The sequence below is a fragment of the Podarcis raffonei genome, chromosome 4 (assembly GCF_027172205.1).
Source record: "Podarcis raffonei isolate rPodRaf1 chromosome 4, rPodRaf1.pri, whole genome shotgun sequence".
Lineage (NCBI taxonomy): Eukaryota > Metazoa > Chordata > Lepidosauria > Squamata > Lacertidae > Podarcis > Podarcis raffonei.
In genome coordinates, this window is record NC_070605.1 from 11,948,321 (window position 1) to 11,965,343 (window position 17,023).

The 17,023-nt window shown below is 46.6% G+C and overlaps 1 protein-coding gene across 9 annotated transcripts in view; it reads right to left on the bottom strand.

Annotated features, from left to right (window-relative positions):
* TENM4 (teneurin transmembrane protein 4) overlaps nt 1-17,023 on the bottom strand; it is a 680,333-nt gene that overhangs the window by 99,151 nt on the left and 564,159 nt on the right. For 7 of the 9 annotated variants that reach the window (XM_053385165.1, XM_053385167.1, XM_053385166.1 and 4 more), the window contains 2 exons: nt 14,880-14,906; nt 1,072-1,218 (listed from right to left, as the gene is read on the bottom strand). In XM_053385165.1, coding sequence (XP_053241140.1) covers nt 1,072-1,218; nt 14,880-14,906 — 174 coding nt within the window. The remainder of the gene's footprint in view (nt 1-1,071; nt 1,219-14,879; nt 14,907-17,023) is intronic. The other 2 variants (XM_053385169.1, XM_053385164.1) reach the window with 1 other exon arrangement.

Consider the following 17,023-nt stretch of genomic DNA (forward strand, 5'->3'; position numbering starts at 1 on the left):
CTGATCAGCAAGTCCTAGGCTCTGTGGTTTAACCACAGAGTCCCTATAAAGCCTTAAATGGCCTATAAAGCCTTAAATGCCTCAGGACCGCAGTACCTCAAGGGCCGCCTCTCCCCATATGAACCAACCCGGACTGCCTCCTTCATGAGAGGCCCAAATGTTGGCAAAGTATGAACGGGGCCTTTTTTGTAGTGGCTCCCCATTAGTGGAACGCTCTCCCCCAGGGAGGCTTGCCTGGTGCCTTCATTACAGTGGTACCTCGGGTTAAGTACTTAATTCGTTCTGGAAGTCCGTTCTTAACCTGAAACTGTTCTTAACCTGAAGCACCACTTTAGCTAATGGGGGCTCCTGCTGCTGCCGCGCTGCCGGAGCACGATTTCTGTTCGCATCCTGAAGCAAAGTTCTTAACCCGAGGTACTATTTCTGGGTTAGCGGAGTCTGTAACCTGAAGCGTCTGTAACCCGAGGTACCACTGTACACCTTTAGGCAACAGACAAAAGCGTTCCTCTTCAGCTAGGCCTTGGGCCGACCAACGGTCCACGTCCTCTGCAGGACATTGAGCTTAATTCCAGAAGTGTTTGCTTTAATGCAATACAGTGGTACCTTGGGTTAAGTACTTAATTCGTTCCAGAGGTCCGTTCTTAACCTCAAACTGTTCTTAACCTGAAGCACCACTTTAGCTAATGGGGCCCCCCGCTGCCGCCGCGCAGTTTCTGTTCTCATCCTGAAGCAAAGTTCTTAACCTGAGGTACTATTTCTGGGTTAGCGGAGTCTGTAACCTGAAGCCTATATAACCCGAGGTACCACTGTAATTTATTGAGCCAGACCACTTGTCCATCTAACTTAGCATTTCTACACTGACCAATGGCAGCTGTCCATGGTTTCAGACGGGAGATACCCTAGTCCTCCTTGGCGATTCCAGCGATCGAAGCCGGCAGCTGGGGCATGCGAGGCAAATTCTCTGCCTGCCGTTTGGGGACATTCAGGGACACCCTCCCCCCTCCGATTTTCAGGATGGTGCAGGCCAATGGAGACCTGCAGTCTGACAAACCACAGTGGTGGGTGCCTTACCTCCATCGTTGTCCTTCCCGTCGCCGCAGGCGGTCTCCATGGACGTGTCGCAGCCGGCCCCTCTCCAGCCCAGCTGGCAGACGCAGCGCCACCCATTCATGTCAAGCGTACACCTGCCGTTGCCGTTGCACAAGCCGGGACAGCCCTCTGGAATGGCAGAAAGGGAAATAACAGTTCCATCGCGCCAGGAAGCCATTGAGAAATTAAAACAGGGTCGGGGAGTGAGAGGAATATGCAACTTATCTGTTGTATCTAGATGAACAGGGACTTGCAAGAACTGTGGTTAATGGTCTTCCCTGGGCCGGATTTAGGTTTGACGAGGCCCTAAGCTACTGAAGGTAACGGGGCCCTTTATATGTCCAGCTGTCCTTTGTCAACAACCAATTGTCACTGCTTTTTGTGTTGAATATATGCTATATGGCGATTTATGGACCTAATAGGTATCTCAAGCCATTTGCATAGGTTGCCGTGCAACCAGTCCATGCAGAATGTAGGCACCCTATATATAGAAAGGAGCAAACCAGTGATATTTTAGGGAGTAGGATAGCAGGCAGGGCCCATGACTTACATCATAGGAGCCTACACAACACAAAACACTGCTGCTGCATGTAGCTTTATTTTTTATCTTATATTTTGGAAATGTCCATCCAGGGTTTTTCCCACGTTTATTTTTTTTGCCCCCCCCCCCCACAAAGAGAGTGGGACCCTAAGCTATAGCTTGTTTAGCTTATACGTAAATCTGGCACTGGGTCTTCCACTACAAAAGGAGATTTGCACCATTTAAGTCAACATTTCTTTTTTTAAGAGGGCATGCAAGCATCTGGACCCGATTTGTGGGTGGTTGGACATGCAATCACAATGGAAGATACCTGGGAACGTCCTCCCCACCCTTAAAAACAACAACTTTTTTCTCATCTCTAAATGGAATAATTTGCAAATTACTATAGCGAACGTAAAAGAAAGATTATGCCCTGCATCAATTATACTGCAATTTTTCTTATTCCAGAAAAAAAAACAACCACGCGGAAGATTCATTTTCATTAACAAAAGACACTTCCGTTCGCTTTGCTTCTTTATGCCATACATATGCCCACCAATTTATCCATTTACATTATCTCTCTTCTTAGCCAACTATTTACAAAAATAAAATACATTCTCTCTTTTAAAAAACCTACCCCAAAAAGTGATTGAGATTATCCATTTTTTGCTTCAGCATCTTCGTAAACAATTTCGTTACCTCCGTTATAACGGTATATTTTAAATAATCTAGTAATAACCGAGGAAACAAAGCGCCAAGTATTTGAAAAGAACTGGCAGTGGCAGATTTATCGACTGCTGGGAATGTCAACAAGGTATTAAACACAGAGTTTGTCTTATCGAATTAATCATTGATCTGTTCCAGTGTGTTGCTCGAGTCCTAATTTTGAGTACCTTTTTGTCAGAGCAAATCAAAACAAAGTTAAGGCAGGGACTAGCGTCCCCCGCCCCCTGTTTTTAGCAAAATAATTGCAGACATCCATTTTCATTTGTTCAGCATTAAGCTTCTTGCATTTATCGTTGGCAAATTTCAATCTGAGTGGTGACTATAAATACGACATAACAATTCAGTACATCTATCCTTTGTCTGCAGTCTTCAGTCATTATCCTGTTTCCACTTAAACTTACAACCAGATCTTCCTGAGATTCTTGTAACTTACCGTATTTTTTGCTCTGTAAGACTCACTTTTTCCCTCCTAAAAAGTAAGGGGAAATGTGTGTGCGTCTTATGGAGCGTAAGCAGGCTGCGCAGCTATCCCAGAAGCCAGAACAGCAAGAGGGATTGCTGCTTTCACTGCGCAGCAATCCCTCTTGCTGTTCTGGCTTCTGAGATTCAGAATTATTTTTTTTCTTGTTTTCCTCCTCCAAAAACTAGGTGTGTCCTGTGGTCTAGTGCACCTTATAGAGTGAAAAATACGGTATATTTTGCCTAGAAGCATGGTGAGCTGGTGCTGTCTCCCCCCTTCATTCCCTGAGCGCATATATTCATATTATCTCAGACCCTCCAAGTGTCCCTATTTTCCAGAGACAGCCCCGGATTTACAGAAGGCGTCCCAGTTTCTGATTTGATCCCTGAATATCCTGCTTTTCCACAGGACATCCCCATTTTCATCGGAGAAACGTTGGAGGGTATGCTGTCACAGGAGAGTCTCCAGTTCTCTCACTTTTAGTTCACTGGAAAACTCTAAATTTGTCCTAAGCACCTCATGAGAGTGTGGATGGATCTTAGTTCAGGATAACTAGTTCTGCTCTCTGAAATAGTTATGGTTGGCTAGCATATCCAAACTAACTGCAGTAGAAGTATTCTTATTATGGATGGGGAAAACCGGAAAACCTATTGGTGTTTCGCAACTTTCTGACTAGTTGCAGGACCTTAGCCAGACCTAGCAGAGTACACACAGAAACCACGGAAGCAATTGGCAACTTGGCTGCAGACAGGATAGACAAAGCAGGAACCAGGAACTTGTAGTTAGGTGTTTATTATATACAGTGGACTATTTACAGGAACAGAACACGGATCTATAGCTAGCTCTCTCTGACACGACTCACAACTCCTACACTGACACACAGAACTACTGAACACTGAACTCTGAACTAACACATTCTAGTTAGTAGGCCATTAATTATCATTCCTTTGAGAGAGCTTGACCAATCAGGGAGCTGTCTCCATGTCTCTGTTATCACCAGGCAGACTTACTCCTTCAGATTGCCTTCTGGCTGTCTGCCAAACCTTAATTGACTCTGTGTGAGTAGCTGCAAGTACACAGATTCCCAACACCTGTGGCCCTCCAAGATGTTGTTGGACTACAACTCCCATCAGCCCTGACCATTGCCCATGCTGGCTGGGGCTGATGGGAGTTTCAGTCCAACAACAGCTTCCCCATCCTTCATTTGTAAGTGCCTACTTCCTGCAGCAACACAAGGACACTTTAGAATTCAAGGGGAATCTCTTGTAGAATAGAATGTCAACGTATGAATGGACTTTGGGCAAGGAGACCCAAATGGAAGTTTTTATAAGCTTGGTGCCCAAACCGAACAAGCTTGAGGGCTCATCTGTTAGCACAGATGAGCACCACCTGTTTATCATGGTAGTTTGAGGGATAACGGACAAGCGGTGAGCACAAAATCCATGATGCAGGAGGGCTACAAGACTGCTAAGCCAGGCCACTATTAATTTTTGAAAATGAGATTTGAGCCTTGCAATTGAGCATCTTTTCTCCCTTCACCTCCTTTAATAATAATAATAATAAAATAATAATTTTTTATTTATACCCCGCCCTTCCCGGTTAAAAAACCGGGCTCAGGGCAGCTAATAACAAATTTAAAACACTTAATTGTAAATGCAGCATAAAATACAGTATAAAAAGATGAATAACAATAAAATTCAAAGTTCAGAAATCAATTTAGGGGAAATCCATCTAATAAGGGCTAGCTGGCTGAATTAGTCCTACTTGGGCCAGCGAGGAGGCCAGGGGAGAATTAGCTTTGGGGTCTCAGAGCGGGTAATCTTCATAAAAGGGGAGGTGGAGGGAAGGGAAGGGAAATAGAAGATCAGGCTGAATTCAAATTAAAGGCCAGGCGGAATAGCTCTGTCTTACAGACCTGACGGAAGGAGGTTAAATCTTGAAGGGCCCTGGTCTCATGGGACAGAGCATTCCACCAGGTCGGTGGGGCATACCAGGAGAGGTGGTCCCATAAATACGAGGGCCCTTTAGCAAGCAGTGGAGGAGAAGAGTGGTAGCATCTGCTTCCAGGTTTAAATTAAACACAGATTGTCATTGTGTTGGAACCAGGGTCTGTGTTTGTTTTAGCTATGGTTTGTTGGAACGCAGCAGGATCACAAAACGCGGTTTCACCTCGGCTCGTTTCCGGAAGCCATAGTTTAAACTAACCAAAGGTTGCCCTTGACTAACCATAGTTCATTTACACCGGGAAGCGGATGCTTCTCATTATCTTCCGTGGCACACAGCAGAGGAGGAGGTGAACAAACATGACGAGAGACTGAGGCACCAGAGTCCCAAACCAAGTGTCATTATTGTTTTCCCATGCATAGCTCTTGCCTGACATTCCGGCATAAATAATGAGCGAAGCTACATCTGGGAGGGTGGAAGCAAACAGAACCAGTTGCTCCATATATACAATGACATTTTCCCTCTTTCTGCCAAGGCTATTTACTCAGATTAGCGAGTGATTACCTTGCAGTTTTTAGAGACTGGTAGCCGGAATAATCTGCTGCTAATGATCTGGGCAATTAGAGCTCTTTAATTAGTCCCAGTCATAACCCTCCTATTTCCCTCAGAAGGCTCCTTCTAGAGGGTTGATTTAGAGATTAGAGTTGGAGGCGGAAAGAGCTTGGGTGGGGGCATAGATGGACACAACTGGAATCATCATTTCAAAATCCCTGAGAACTTTGTTGCACCCCTGTCCACAAATCCGGATTACTTGGTTCTCTACACAGCATGGTTTTTTTACTTAGACCCTTCACCCCCTGCTAGTCTTTACATGGGGGAGAAGAAGAAGAGTTTGGATTTGATATCCCGCTTTATCACTACCCGAAGGAGTCTCAAAGCGGCTAACATTCTCCTTTCCCTTCCTCCCCCACAACAAACACTCTGTGAGGTGAGTGGGACTGAGAGACTTTAGAGAAGTGTGACTAGCTCAAGGTTACCCAGCAGCTGCACGTGGAGGAGCAGGGAAGCGAACCCGGTTCACCAGATTACAAGTCCATCGCTCTTAACCACTACACCATGCTGGCTCTCTGAAGTCGAACTGTTGCATTAGCAGCACTGAAGTCACCTCCTCAGGACGCAAGCCTGGGCAGTGTGTCTGGAGGGCCTGGGCTGCCGAGATGACAAGACCCTCTTTTCTTGGTCTTGCTAATGTGGTCCAAAGGTAAGCAGAGCAAAATGTTTGGCACCAGCTTGGTGGCAGGAGCTGACATAAGGAGGCGTAACAAGGTGCCATCGAACTGTCTTAGGGACTCGCACTCCAGATTTGTGCAGGGTTGACACCTTATATCTCCTGATGATATCTTGCAAGGCAGTGGAGGTTTAGGATCAGAGTTTTCCTTCTCCTAGATAGGCTACCTTCCCATTTGGATGAGCCCCATCTGCCCCTTACTTCCCTCTACAACAGGGATGTCCAACTCCCAAGAGACTGTGATCTACTCCCACTATAAAAAAACACAAAACTGGCTTTTGGGTTCTACATTCAGGTAAGTAGCCGTGTTGGTCTGACACAGTAGAAATATATATACATATATATATATATATACATATATATATATATACATATATATATATATATATATATATATATATATATATATATATATATAAAATGTCCATTAGCACCTTTGTTGTTTAGTCGTTTCCGACTCTTCGTGACCCCATGGACCAGAGCAAGCCAGGCACTCCTGTCTTTCACTGGCTCCCACAGTTTGGTCAAACTCATGGTGGTAGCTTCGAGAACACTCTCCAACCATCTCGTCCTCTGTCGTCCCCTTCTCCTTGTGCCCTCCATCTTTCCCAGCATCAGGGTCTTTTCCAGGGAGTCTTCTCTTCTTATGAGGTGGCTAAAGTATTGGCGCCTCAGCTTCACGATCTGTCCTTCCAGTGAGCACTCAGGGCTGATTTCCTTGAGAATGGATCAGTTTGATCTTCTTGCAGTCCATGGGACTCTCAAGAGTCTCCTCCAGCACCAGAATTCAAAAGCATCAATTCTTCGGCGATCAGCCTTCTTTATGGTCCAGCTCTCACTTCCATACATCACTACTGGTAAAACCATGGCTTTAACTATACGGACCTTTGTCAGCAAGGTGATGTCTCTGCTTTTTAGGATGCTGTCTACGTATGTCATTGCCTTTCTTCCAAGAAGCAGGAGTCTTTTAATTTCGTGACTGCTGTCACCCTCTGCATTGATCATGGAGCCCAAGAAAGTAAAATCTTTCACTGCCTCCATTTCGTCCCCTTCTATTTGCCAGGAGGTGATGGGCCCAGTGGCCATGATCTTCGTTTTTTTGATGCTGAGCTTGAGACCATATTTTGCATTCTCCTCTTTCACCCTCATTAAAAGGTTCTTTAATTCCGCCTCACTTTCTACCATCAAGTAGCACCTTAGAGACCAACTAAGTTTGTTCTTGGTATGAGCTTTCGTGTGCATGCACATTTGGTATCTGAAGAAGTGTGCATTCACACGAAAGCTCATACCAAGAAAAAACTTTTAGACTAAACGACTAAACAACAATGTCCTGAGAAGATGTGGCTGAATCTGTGGGTTTTTCCCCAAGCTCAGTGTGAAGCAAAGCAGTTGCGCAAAAAGTTTCTTGACTGACTCCCTCAGCTCCTCTTTCCTCCTGCAATCGTATCTAGTTTCAACCCCATTTCCTTAATGTTTGCTGACAGAACAGAGTGATGAATCCCTTACTGAGATGATGTGTATGAAGTGCTATGTACACGCCACATGTGTTTATCACCAATCATTCCACCGTGAGACCGGGTCGAGTATAAAGATTTGCAGAAACTTTGTCTGGCTGTGTGGATGGAAATGCAAACTGGCTCCCGGCCGCTGCGACTGAGTTTGGAATTTCGTCAGCCGAGGGCCTTGCCCCAAAGAACCGCAGGGGTTGTAGTTTTCTGAGCGTGCTGACAATCTGATGCTCAAGACTTCTGCCTTGTCTCTCCCTCAAATGACTGGAATTCCCACAGTTAGTTCTCTGGGGGTGAGGGGACAGCTATTAAACCAATTCAAGTCTCTGGCGTAGATAACGCCCAGATTGTCTTGCTGGTTTGGATTAGAGCAGACCAAAACCAACAGAGTCTCTCCCAGCTCAGTTGGCAATTCCAACCCAAAATGTGCTAATGATTAGGAATGCCTAAACGGCGTGTTCCTTTCAAGCCATGCATTCTGAGCCATAAGAGTTATGGAAGCTGGAAACGACAGCAAGTGCCGATCTCTCCGCAGTGCGTCGTAAACGCAAAGGTTTACGGCAAGTACGCTCGCTTTAACCTGCTGCAAACTTTATGGGAGGGCTGGCTAACCCCCGGACTGGGGCCTGATCTAGCCCCCAAAGGCATTTATTCTGCCCCTGCCCTCCTCCGATTTTAGTGAAGCATAGAGAAAAATAATATAAAGCAGACACAGTACGGGTGGGGGGGTGTCCCCACCAGTCATCATATGAATCATCTGATGAGCAGGTAGGGATAACTCTCCCCTTCAGCTGATCTGCATATATCAGCAGGGACAGGAGGTGTGTGTGTGTGTGTGTGTGTGTGTGTGTGTGAGAGAGAGAGAGAGAGAGAGAGAGAGAGAGAGAGACAGGAGCTGCTTTTGACCAAATTCATTGGCCTGACAAAGTGTGAAGGTAACCTTTGTGTACTCCAACAACAACAACAACCTGGACCCTGAGGTCATCTTCTGAGGCCCTTCTTCGTGTTGTTCCTCCTCGAGAGGTACGGAGGGTGGCAACAAGAGAAGGGGGCCTTCTCTGCAGTGGCTCCCCATCTGTGGAATGCTCTCCCCAGGGAAGTTCGCCTGGCGCCTTCATTATACAGTCAAACCTTGAATCACGAACACCTCCGTTTTGGAACATTTCGGCTCCTGAATGCTGAAAAATCAGGAGTAAATGCTCCAGATTTTGAACATTTTTCAGAAGTCGAATGTCCAACGCAGCTTCCATTTGAGTGCAGGAAGCTCCTGCAACCAATCAGAAGCCATGCCTTGGTTGTTGAACATTTTGGAATCTGGAAGTGCTTCCAGAACAGATTACGTTCGACAACTGAGGTTTGACTGTACACCTTTAGGCACCAGGCAAAAACATTCCTTTTTAACCAGGCCTTTGGTTGATTTGATTGACATCCTATGCTCTTTTAAAACGTGGTGGTTTTTTTTGGAGGGGCTATTGGGTTGTTGTTTTTATTTTGATTATATATTTTGTAGTTTTATATTTTGATTTTGTTCTGTGAACCGCCCTGAGACTGCCGGGTATAGGAGTGGTATATAAATTCAATAAATAAATAAATAAAATAAAATAAATAATAGTAGTAGTAATAATAATAATAATAATAATAAGAAGAAGAAGAAGAAGAAGAAGAAGTTAACCAGCCCTGCCTAACAAAGTACAATCTATCCCCTTCAGTTCCTGGCTTGCAAGATTAATTCAAAGAAGATAAAGCAAGTATTTTATAGATGACTTTTTTTAAAAAAAAAAGGCGGGGGGGATGAAAGGAGGGCAACGAATAAGGAAGAATGGAGATGTTCACTTCCTCACATCTCTGAATCCGAAGGAGGTGAGGTATGCCTTTAAATCCTCTTTCTTCACCCACCCTTGTTCCTCTGTTATCTTTTGATTTGCTGTGCCCCCCAGCCCCCTTCCCCCCCCTATGGAGATGAGAGGCAGGAATGGGGAGTGAGGCACCCTATTATTCACAAGAATTGCCACCCCTCTAAGTGGGTAAACAGAGACAAAAGCAGACCCTTGTCCCTTGAGCTAACAAAGGATACTTAAAAGGGTGTGTGTGTGTGTGTGGAAGCAACATAAAGAAATTCAGGGGCATTTCATTCATTCAATTAAGGGAAAACAACCTAGCTGCCACAGAGATGGGCGGCCCTTCCGAAGAGGCCAATTTGGCAAGGAGCAGTAGCCTTTGTTGCAAAGTTTCTCTGTCCTTGAAGGGCTAATTGGCTTGCCAAAGCAGCTTTTGCTGTTCCCGGGGATTAGCGATTGTTTGGCCACTCTTGCCGTCTCCTCTGTTTGCAAGCACGATTTGACCCTCTCTGCTTCTTGGCTGTCCAAGAGAGGCTGCCAAGAGGGAGAGGGTCAAAAATTTGATCCGGAGGTCCACCACCGCATGACGGAGAACGGAAAGGCGGTGGCGCCTTGCAAAGAGGGAAAAGCATATGAGTTGGGCAGGAGATATGATTTGGGCATGTTCTGCTGGGGTTAAGGCGGCCAAGTTGGAGAAGCTCATGGAGGGTTAGGTGGTAAATGGCCACTAGTCACCAGCATCTTCCAGGATCACAGGAAGGATGCCCCCGAATACCAAGAACCAAGAAATGCGGTCGTCCTTGTGTCCTGCTTTTAGGCTACCCATAGACATCTTGCTGGTCACTGTGGAAAACAGGATGCTGGACCAGGCAAGCTCTTGCTGTGATTCATCACAGTTTGTAATATATTCTTAAAATGGAAATATATACACAGTCATACCTTGGGTTGAATGTGCTTCAGGTTGAGCACTTTCGGGTTGCGCTCTGCGGCAACCCGGAAGTAATGGAGCGCGTTACTTCCGGGTTTTGCTGCTTGCGCATGTGCAGATGCTCAAAATGACAGATTAATCTAACAGATTAATCAACCAGCAGCACAATCAAAAGCACGTCTGCTCAGAAAGAAGCCCCACTGAATTAAATGGGATATATTCCCAAGTTTGATTGCACGGGGTTGCAGGCCTACGCATTGATATAAAGGGGAAGCGACCTGGTTTTGCTCTGTAGCCAATAACCTACCATCAGATGCTTTTAGTGGGGCAGGGGGCCTTCTTAACAGCACCCTCCCCACACACTGGCCTCACAACTATGTGCAGTAGTACCACTGCAGTTTCAAAAGGATGCGCTTGTCCAAGTCAATCAAATCTACTGCCATCCTGACAGCCATAACAAGAAAGCATTGCTGCCTGTGGCCTCTGCGTTTAATGTGCATAATTAGCAACACGTTTCGAAATGGCAAGCAATACTCTCCAGCATATATGTCTCTCTCTCTCTCCTGCTGCAGCTATAATTCCATAAATTAATAAAGTGCGGCTCCCAACCCAGGAGAGTCTTGAAAGAGGAAGACTGACTTTGGAGCAGTCTTTTTACGGCTTTTTTTGGGGGGGTGGCGGTGAGACATTTTAGAAAGTGTGTGGTTTCGAAGGCTGAAAACAAAACCTCGCTTAAAAGCACGGAGGCCTGAATCTCATTCTCACTTAATTTTGATGGATTTATTTGAAAAGCGCCTCTCTACTTTTTGTTTGTGAGGACAGACGCCAGCTGGGTTGTGAGCCAACGTTTCTCTCAAGTGGGGATTTGGGTGGGTTTTGTGTTGGGGTCTGTGTATTTGTGTGTGTGTGTGTGTGTGTGTGTGTGTGCACAAGCAGCGGAAAAGCTTCCATGTTTGGGGGCTTTTTCAGCAATAGAGGCTAGTTAATTAGTGCTGACTCAGAAACTCCAGCGGGTGCAGAATGCCGCGGTGAGACTCCTTACTGGGTCCTCGCAGCGGGATCACATTCACCCGGTGCTATACCAGCTGCACTGGCTCCCGGTGGGGTACAGGATCAGGTTTAAGGTGCTGGTTTTAACCTTTAAAGCCCTATACGGCCTAGGACCCTCGTACCTACGGGACTGCCTCTCCTGGTATGCCCCACGGAGGACCTTATGGTCTTCAAACAAAAACATATTGGTGGTCCCGGGCCATAGAGAGGTTAGACTGGCCTCAACTAGAGCCAGGGCTTTTTCGGCCGTGGCCCTGATCTGGTGGAACGCTCTGTCACAAGAGACTAGGGCCCTGCGGGACTTGACATCTTTCCGCAGGGCCTGCAAGACAGAGCTGTTCCACCAGGCCTTTGGCCAAGGCACAGCCTGACCCCCTCCTTTGGTAATCCTCACAGAACTCTAGCCCAATGGTTGCCATTAATTTGATTTGAATTGATTTTAGAATGAATTGACTTTAGAATGATGTTACTTTTATTGTTGTTAGCCGCTCTGAGCCCGGCTCTGGCTGGGGAGGGTGGGATATAAATAAAATATTATTATTATTATTTATTATTAGGGAATGCCCCACCAACTTCAGTTGACCCTCAGCAGGAACTGCCTACCTGCCTTCTGGCTTATCCATCAGGCGTTAGATCTGTGAGGGGCAGGTGGGGCTCATCCACCTGTGAAGGTAGCCCATCTAAGAGAAGAAAAACTCTCATCCTAAAACTCCGCTGCCTTGAGGGATATCTTCAAGAGAAGACAAGGCTAAGGAGTCAACCCTCCACAAATCCAGAGTGGAGTCCCTAAGATGGTTGGACGGTGCATTGTACACCTCCTTCCAGCAACTTCTACAGTCAAGCTGGTGCCGAACGTCTTGCTCTGCTTTCCTTTGGACCCCATCAGCGAGGCCGAGAGAAGGTCTTTTTGTCTGAGCAGCCCAGGGCCTCCAGACACACTGCCCAGGCTTGCGCCCCAAGGAGATCACTTTGGTGCTGCTAGCACAGCGGTTTGACTTCACCCCCGGAGGTGCACTCCATTGTCTCTTGAGTCAAGATGGGTGCCAACAAGAGGGAGGTGGACCTGCCTGTCATTGGCTCTTGCTCCACCTACTGTTGGTCTCCCTGCCTTCACCCCAGCAGTCGCAATACACCCGAACCACAACCACCTTTTAGTTAAGAAAAGACGAGAAGCGATCGGGGACATGAACCTTATAAAACCAGGCAGGGGTCAGCAAATTTTTTCAGCAGGGGGCCGGTCCACTGTCCTTCAGACCTTGTGGGGGTCCGGACTATATTTTGAAGAGGAAAAGAAAAGAACGAATTCCTATGCCCCACAAATAACCCAGAGGTGCATTTTAAACAAAAGGACACATTCTACTCATGTAAAAACACCAGGCAGGCCCCACAAATAACCCAGAGATGCATTTTAAATAAAGGGACACATTCTACTCATGTAAAAACATGCAGATTCCTGGACCGTCTGTGGGCCAGACTGAGAAGGCGTTTGGGTCGGATCCGGCCCCCGGACCTTAGTTTGCCTACCCATGGTGTAGGGAAAGAGGACAGAGGAGCGTTGATCCTGCTTTCGTGATTCTATAACCTTCAGTCAGCCAATGAAGCTGAATTGTGGGAGATTCAGGACACATGGAAGGAAATTCACACAGCACAAAGCTGGTATCTGCTTTTGAATGTGTGCATCAGAGTGGCATACTTTGGCCCCCACCTGTTGCACAGTCATCAAAACCTTTGGTCACTGTTGTTGAAAGTTGGGCTGCAACGCTGCTCAAGGAATCGCAAGTCGGTTGACATTAGTCAATGAAATGTGCATGAAAAAAATTAAAATAACCCACAGCAGTTCTAAAGGAGCAAAAGCACATCTTGCAGCAGAAACATAGGAGGAAATGCCTCTTCTGAGATGGAGCTTACAACTGGCAGTTTTTGTTTCTTTTTGTAATGGAAACAACAGCAACAAAATTAAAAAGCCATTACCTGATTAATCAAGGGCACCACTTTAATTGATGGAAATATCTCAGTTTAAGCTTTTAACTGAACTGGATGAGTGTTGCAGCAACGGATGAACTGCCAACAAATGCATTCAAAATATGCTGGGATTTCTTTCATTGCAACTTGATATTGAATTTAGCCAGTTTGTATAAACTGTGCCCCACCCCGACACCCGGCTGCAAGTCCACGCAAACTGCTGCATGGTGTGAACTGGCCCATTTGTAAGCAGGTTCACTCGCTGCTTTTTAAGATAGCAAAAATACATGCTCTGATGCAGTCCGTGGGGCAGGTAGCATATCACCCAGAAATCTTCTCTGACACAGTGCAGTCCAGATATTCCTTGACTCCAGCTGCCATCAGCCCCTGCCACCATGGCTGGTGCTTAGGGGATGATGAGGACTGGAACGTTTGGATTTGATATCCCGCTTTATTACTACCCTAAGGAGTCTCAAAGCGGCTAACAATCTCCTTTCCCTTCCTCCCCCACAGCAAGCACTCTGTGAGGTGAGTGAGGCTGAGAGACTTCAGAGAAGTGTGACTAGCCCAAGGTCACCCAGCAGCTGCACGTGGAGGAGCGGGGAATCGAACGCGGTTCCCCAGATTACAAGTCCACCGCTCTTAACCACTACACCACACTGGCTCTGGCCCTGACCTACAGCACGTATCATAAATGCATCAACAGGTCAACTTTGCTTGGGGATTTTGTCAGAACTTGCGTTTGGCCGAGCTGTTCCTCCGGTCGAGTCCTCCGACAGTGATTGACAACCTGAGCCTCTGATGAGGCTCCAGGCACGCTCCCTCATTACGCAGAGTATACAAGCAGCAGAAGGACGAGAAATATGAGCTACATTGCTAAGAGTTTTATTCCTAACTACGCAGGCAGAAAAGAATATACATCCTCTCTCTGTGAAAGCAGAGAGGCAACTGGTACAAAGAAACAGGAAACCAGTAATATCAACATCCGTCTCCCGTGAGACTTCCAACAGTCTGGAATCTCTGGAATGTAAACAGAGTCTTGTGACTCCAAGCACTGCACAGTGGCACAAACAAAAACCTAACAGATTTGGCCCCGCTGAATTTTGCTACAGTCAAGATTACTAGTTTCAAACTGAAAACCAAGAGACTTCGTACATCAAACACACTCACCTGTGTCTTCAGCTCTTGGGCCATACAATTATTATTATTATTATTATTATTATTATTAACCACATGCTGATGCAGTAATTGCTTCTATTCCCACCTGCACCCCCAAATAACTTGGCTAGGTGGGAAGGAGAGATGGAATGGGTAGGATAGAGGAAACATGGATATGACATGATGGAAGTTGCAAAAAAAACAACAACATTCCCCCTCCGTTCAGCCTAAATGCCTGAAAAGCCAGGCTTTTCATACATTAGGTGAGAGCGCTTGTGAACATGGAGAAAAGATGCCATCTGATTTATTGACCTGGGTGCGTGCAAACAAATGGGGAGGGTTGTCTACCTGGGTTTCAAACACAGAGACAAACGAGGGAGAAAAAAGAGGAAAGGAAGACCACCGTACCTTTCACTACCTTATCCAGATAGTGAGCTTGGGAGATAAAAGACAGGACATGTAAAGTAGGGTTGAGTCAAGTGCAGTACAGCTTAGTACGAGACAGTGCAGAAGTGTTACAGAGGCGCCGGGAAGGAGAGGAGGAGGGTCAGAGGTTGGGGAAGGGGGAAAATGACAACATCAGCAACAACATCAACAGGAGACCGAGCCTTTGTTAGGGAGAAGCAGAAAAGTGGCAAGAAAGGAGGGGACAGTACCAATACCATCAGTCAAGGAATGGCGAAAAAGGTCTATTTATTTATTCTGGGTGCTGCGGGTAATAAGGTCAGAATAAATGGCAGCCAGCCTGAAGGTCCTGCGAGCCTTTTCAAGGCTATAGTAACCTCTTGCCACGGCCGCCTCTAAATGCATTTTTCCTCCTGCTTGCCTATCATTCATTTAGAGGGCATCAACAATGCACACGGCACTTTATGGGGTAACGTAAAGTGGAAAAGACCAGCCGCCAGCTCCAAGGACCTGGGAATCCCCCCAAAATTCATTTTCTCTGGAATTAATAGTTCGTGCAGTGCCATTGTTGTACCTGCTGCTTTGCGTTCAGCAGCACCAGCAAAAATGCCAGGTCTCTTCCGCAAGGAGCTTACAATCTAGCTTTCTGGCAGAAGCCCAATTTTAGTTTTTAATCTTTCAATGATCCACATGTGATCAGCATTTCAGAAGAGACAAATAGCTCAGCTGGTTAGAGCGTGGTGCTGATAATGCCAAGGTTGGAGGTTTAATCCCCGTACGGGACAACTGCATGGCAGGGGGTTCGACTAGATTGTACTCAGGGTCCCTCCCAAATCTATGGAAATGTGAGGTAGTAAATGTGTGCCAAAAGTAAAATCAGAACAGGTGGGTCGTGAGTGCTTCAGTCCTGAGACAGGAAAGCAGGACAGAGTCTGAATATTTTACCTGTTCCCTAGAGAGCTATCAGCACTAAAATAAAAAAGGAAAAGGAAAGCCCTGAGTGTTCTGAATTTTGACTGACAGCTATCTATCACAGTGGTCACAACTGGTGATGTCATCTCGCAACCCAGACACTGAGCGGACCCTTCAAAATCTCTGCTAAGCCAAGGAAGACACAGCTTCTCCCCTCCCCCTCATGGCTGGGGTGGCCTCATCCAGGTCCCCGGCTAAAAGGTGGCACACATGCACCAAGGAATGTGACAACTTATGGGGGTGGCGGCAAGGTGGTAGATAAAATTCAGAAATAAGTGAATGACATGGGCCCCTAGGCCAATTAATGGCAAAAGCAAGAGTAAGTTTTGCAGGCTGTTCCATAGTTGTCAGACAATTCTTGCGCTCACCGTCTCTTAAGAGGGGCGTTGAACCAGGGTGCCCCTCCTCGCCGGTACACCCTGATGCCAACTGCTTTGACTTTGCGGATTAACCTCACCAAAGGGGCAGGGCAAATACCACGATGATATAAAGGGACTCAGGAGAAGAAAAGAGAGTTTAAACGGCTGGCTTAAGGTCAGAGCGAGAGTGGCGAAAATATAAAAGAACTCCCGGGAAATTTAGCCGATGGGGAGACTGAACATCTCCTTTTCTTCTGAGCAGTCGACAACTTCAGAAGTGGGCGGGGGGGGGGGGATGCTTCTGGGGAGGGGTGGGGTGAGATATTTTCGGCTAAAGCTCTCATCCTGCCAAGCTCTATGCTCTTATTTAAAACGTCGTCCAAGTAAGGACCGGGCAAAGCTTGCTGCTCCAATTTGGGCACCATTCCCACGCTCCTTCCAATCTGGCTCTCAAACGACTCCTTGTATTTTCCATTTATTCTTCCCCCCACTCCACCCCGCCCCTCCTGCACTGGCTCAGGCAAGACCACCCAACTAGAAGGAACGTGACCTCCGAAAGAATTTTTTTGGCGCGTCCTCGCCCCCCCCCTTCGAGTCTAGACTCCAGTATGTCTAAACGGGCAGGCGGAAGCACGGGATTCGTATTTTCAAGCGAGGAGGTGAGGAGATTGATGACTTGGCTCCGGGATGGGACAACCTCAGCCGTCGCCTGGCGGCTCAGAGCATTCGCTCAAGGATGAAGGAGAATGGAAGCACCTGGGAAACACTGCCAGGAGGAAACGCCCGACAGGTTCAGAACCTTATCCAGGCAACCCA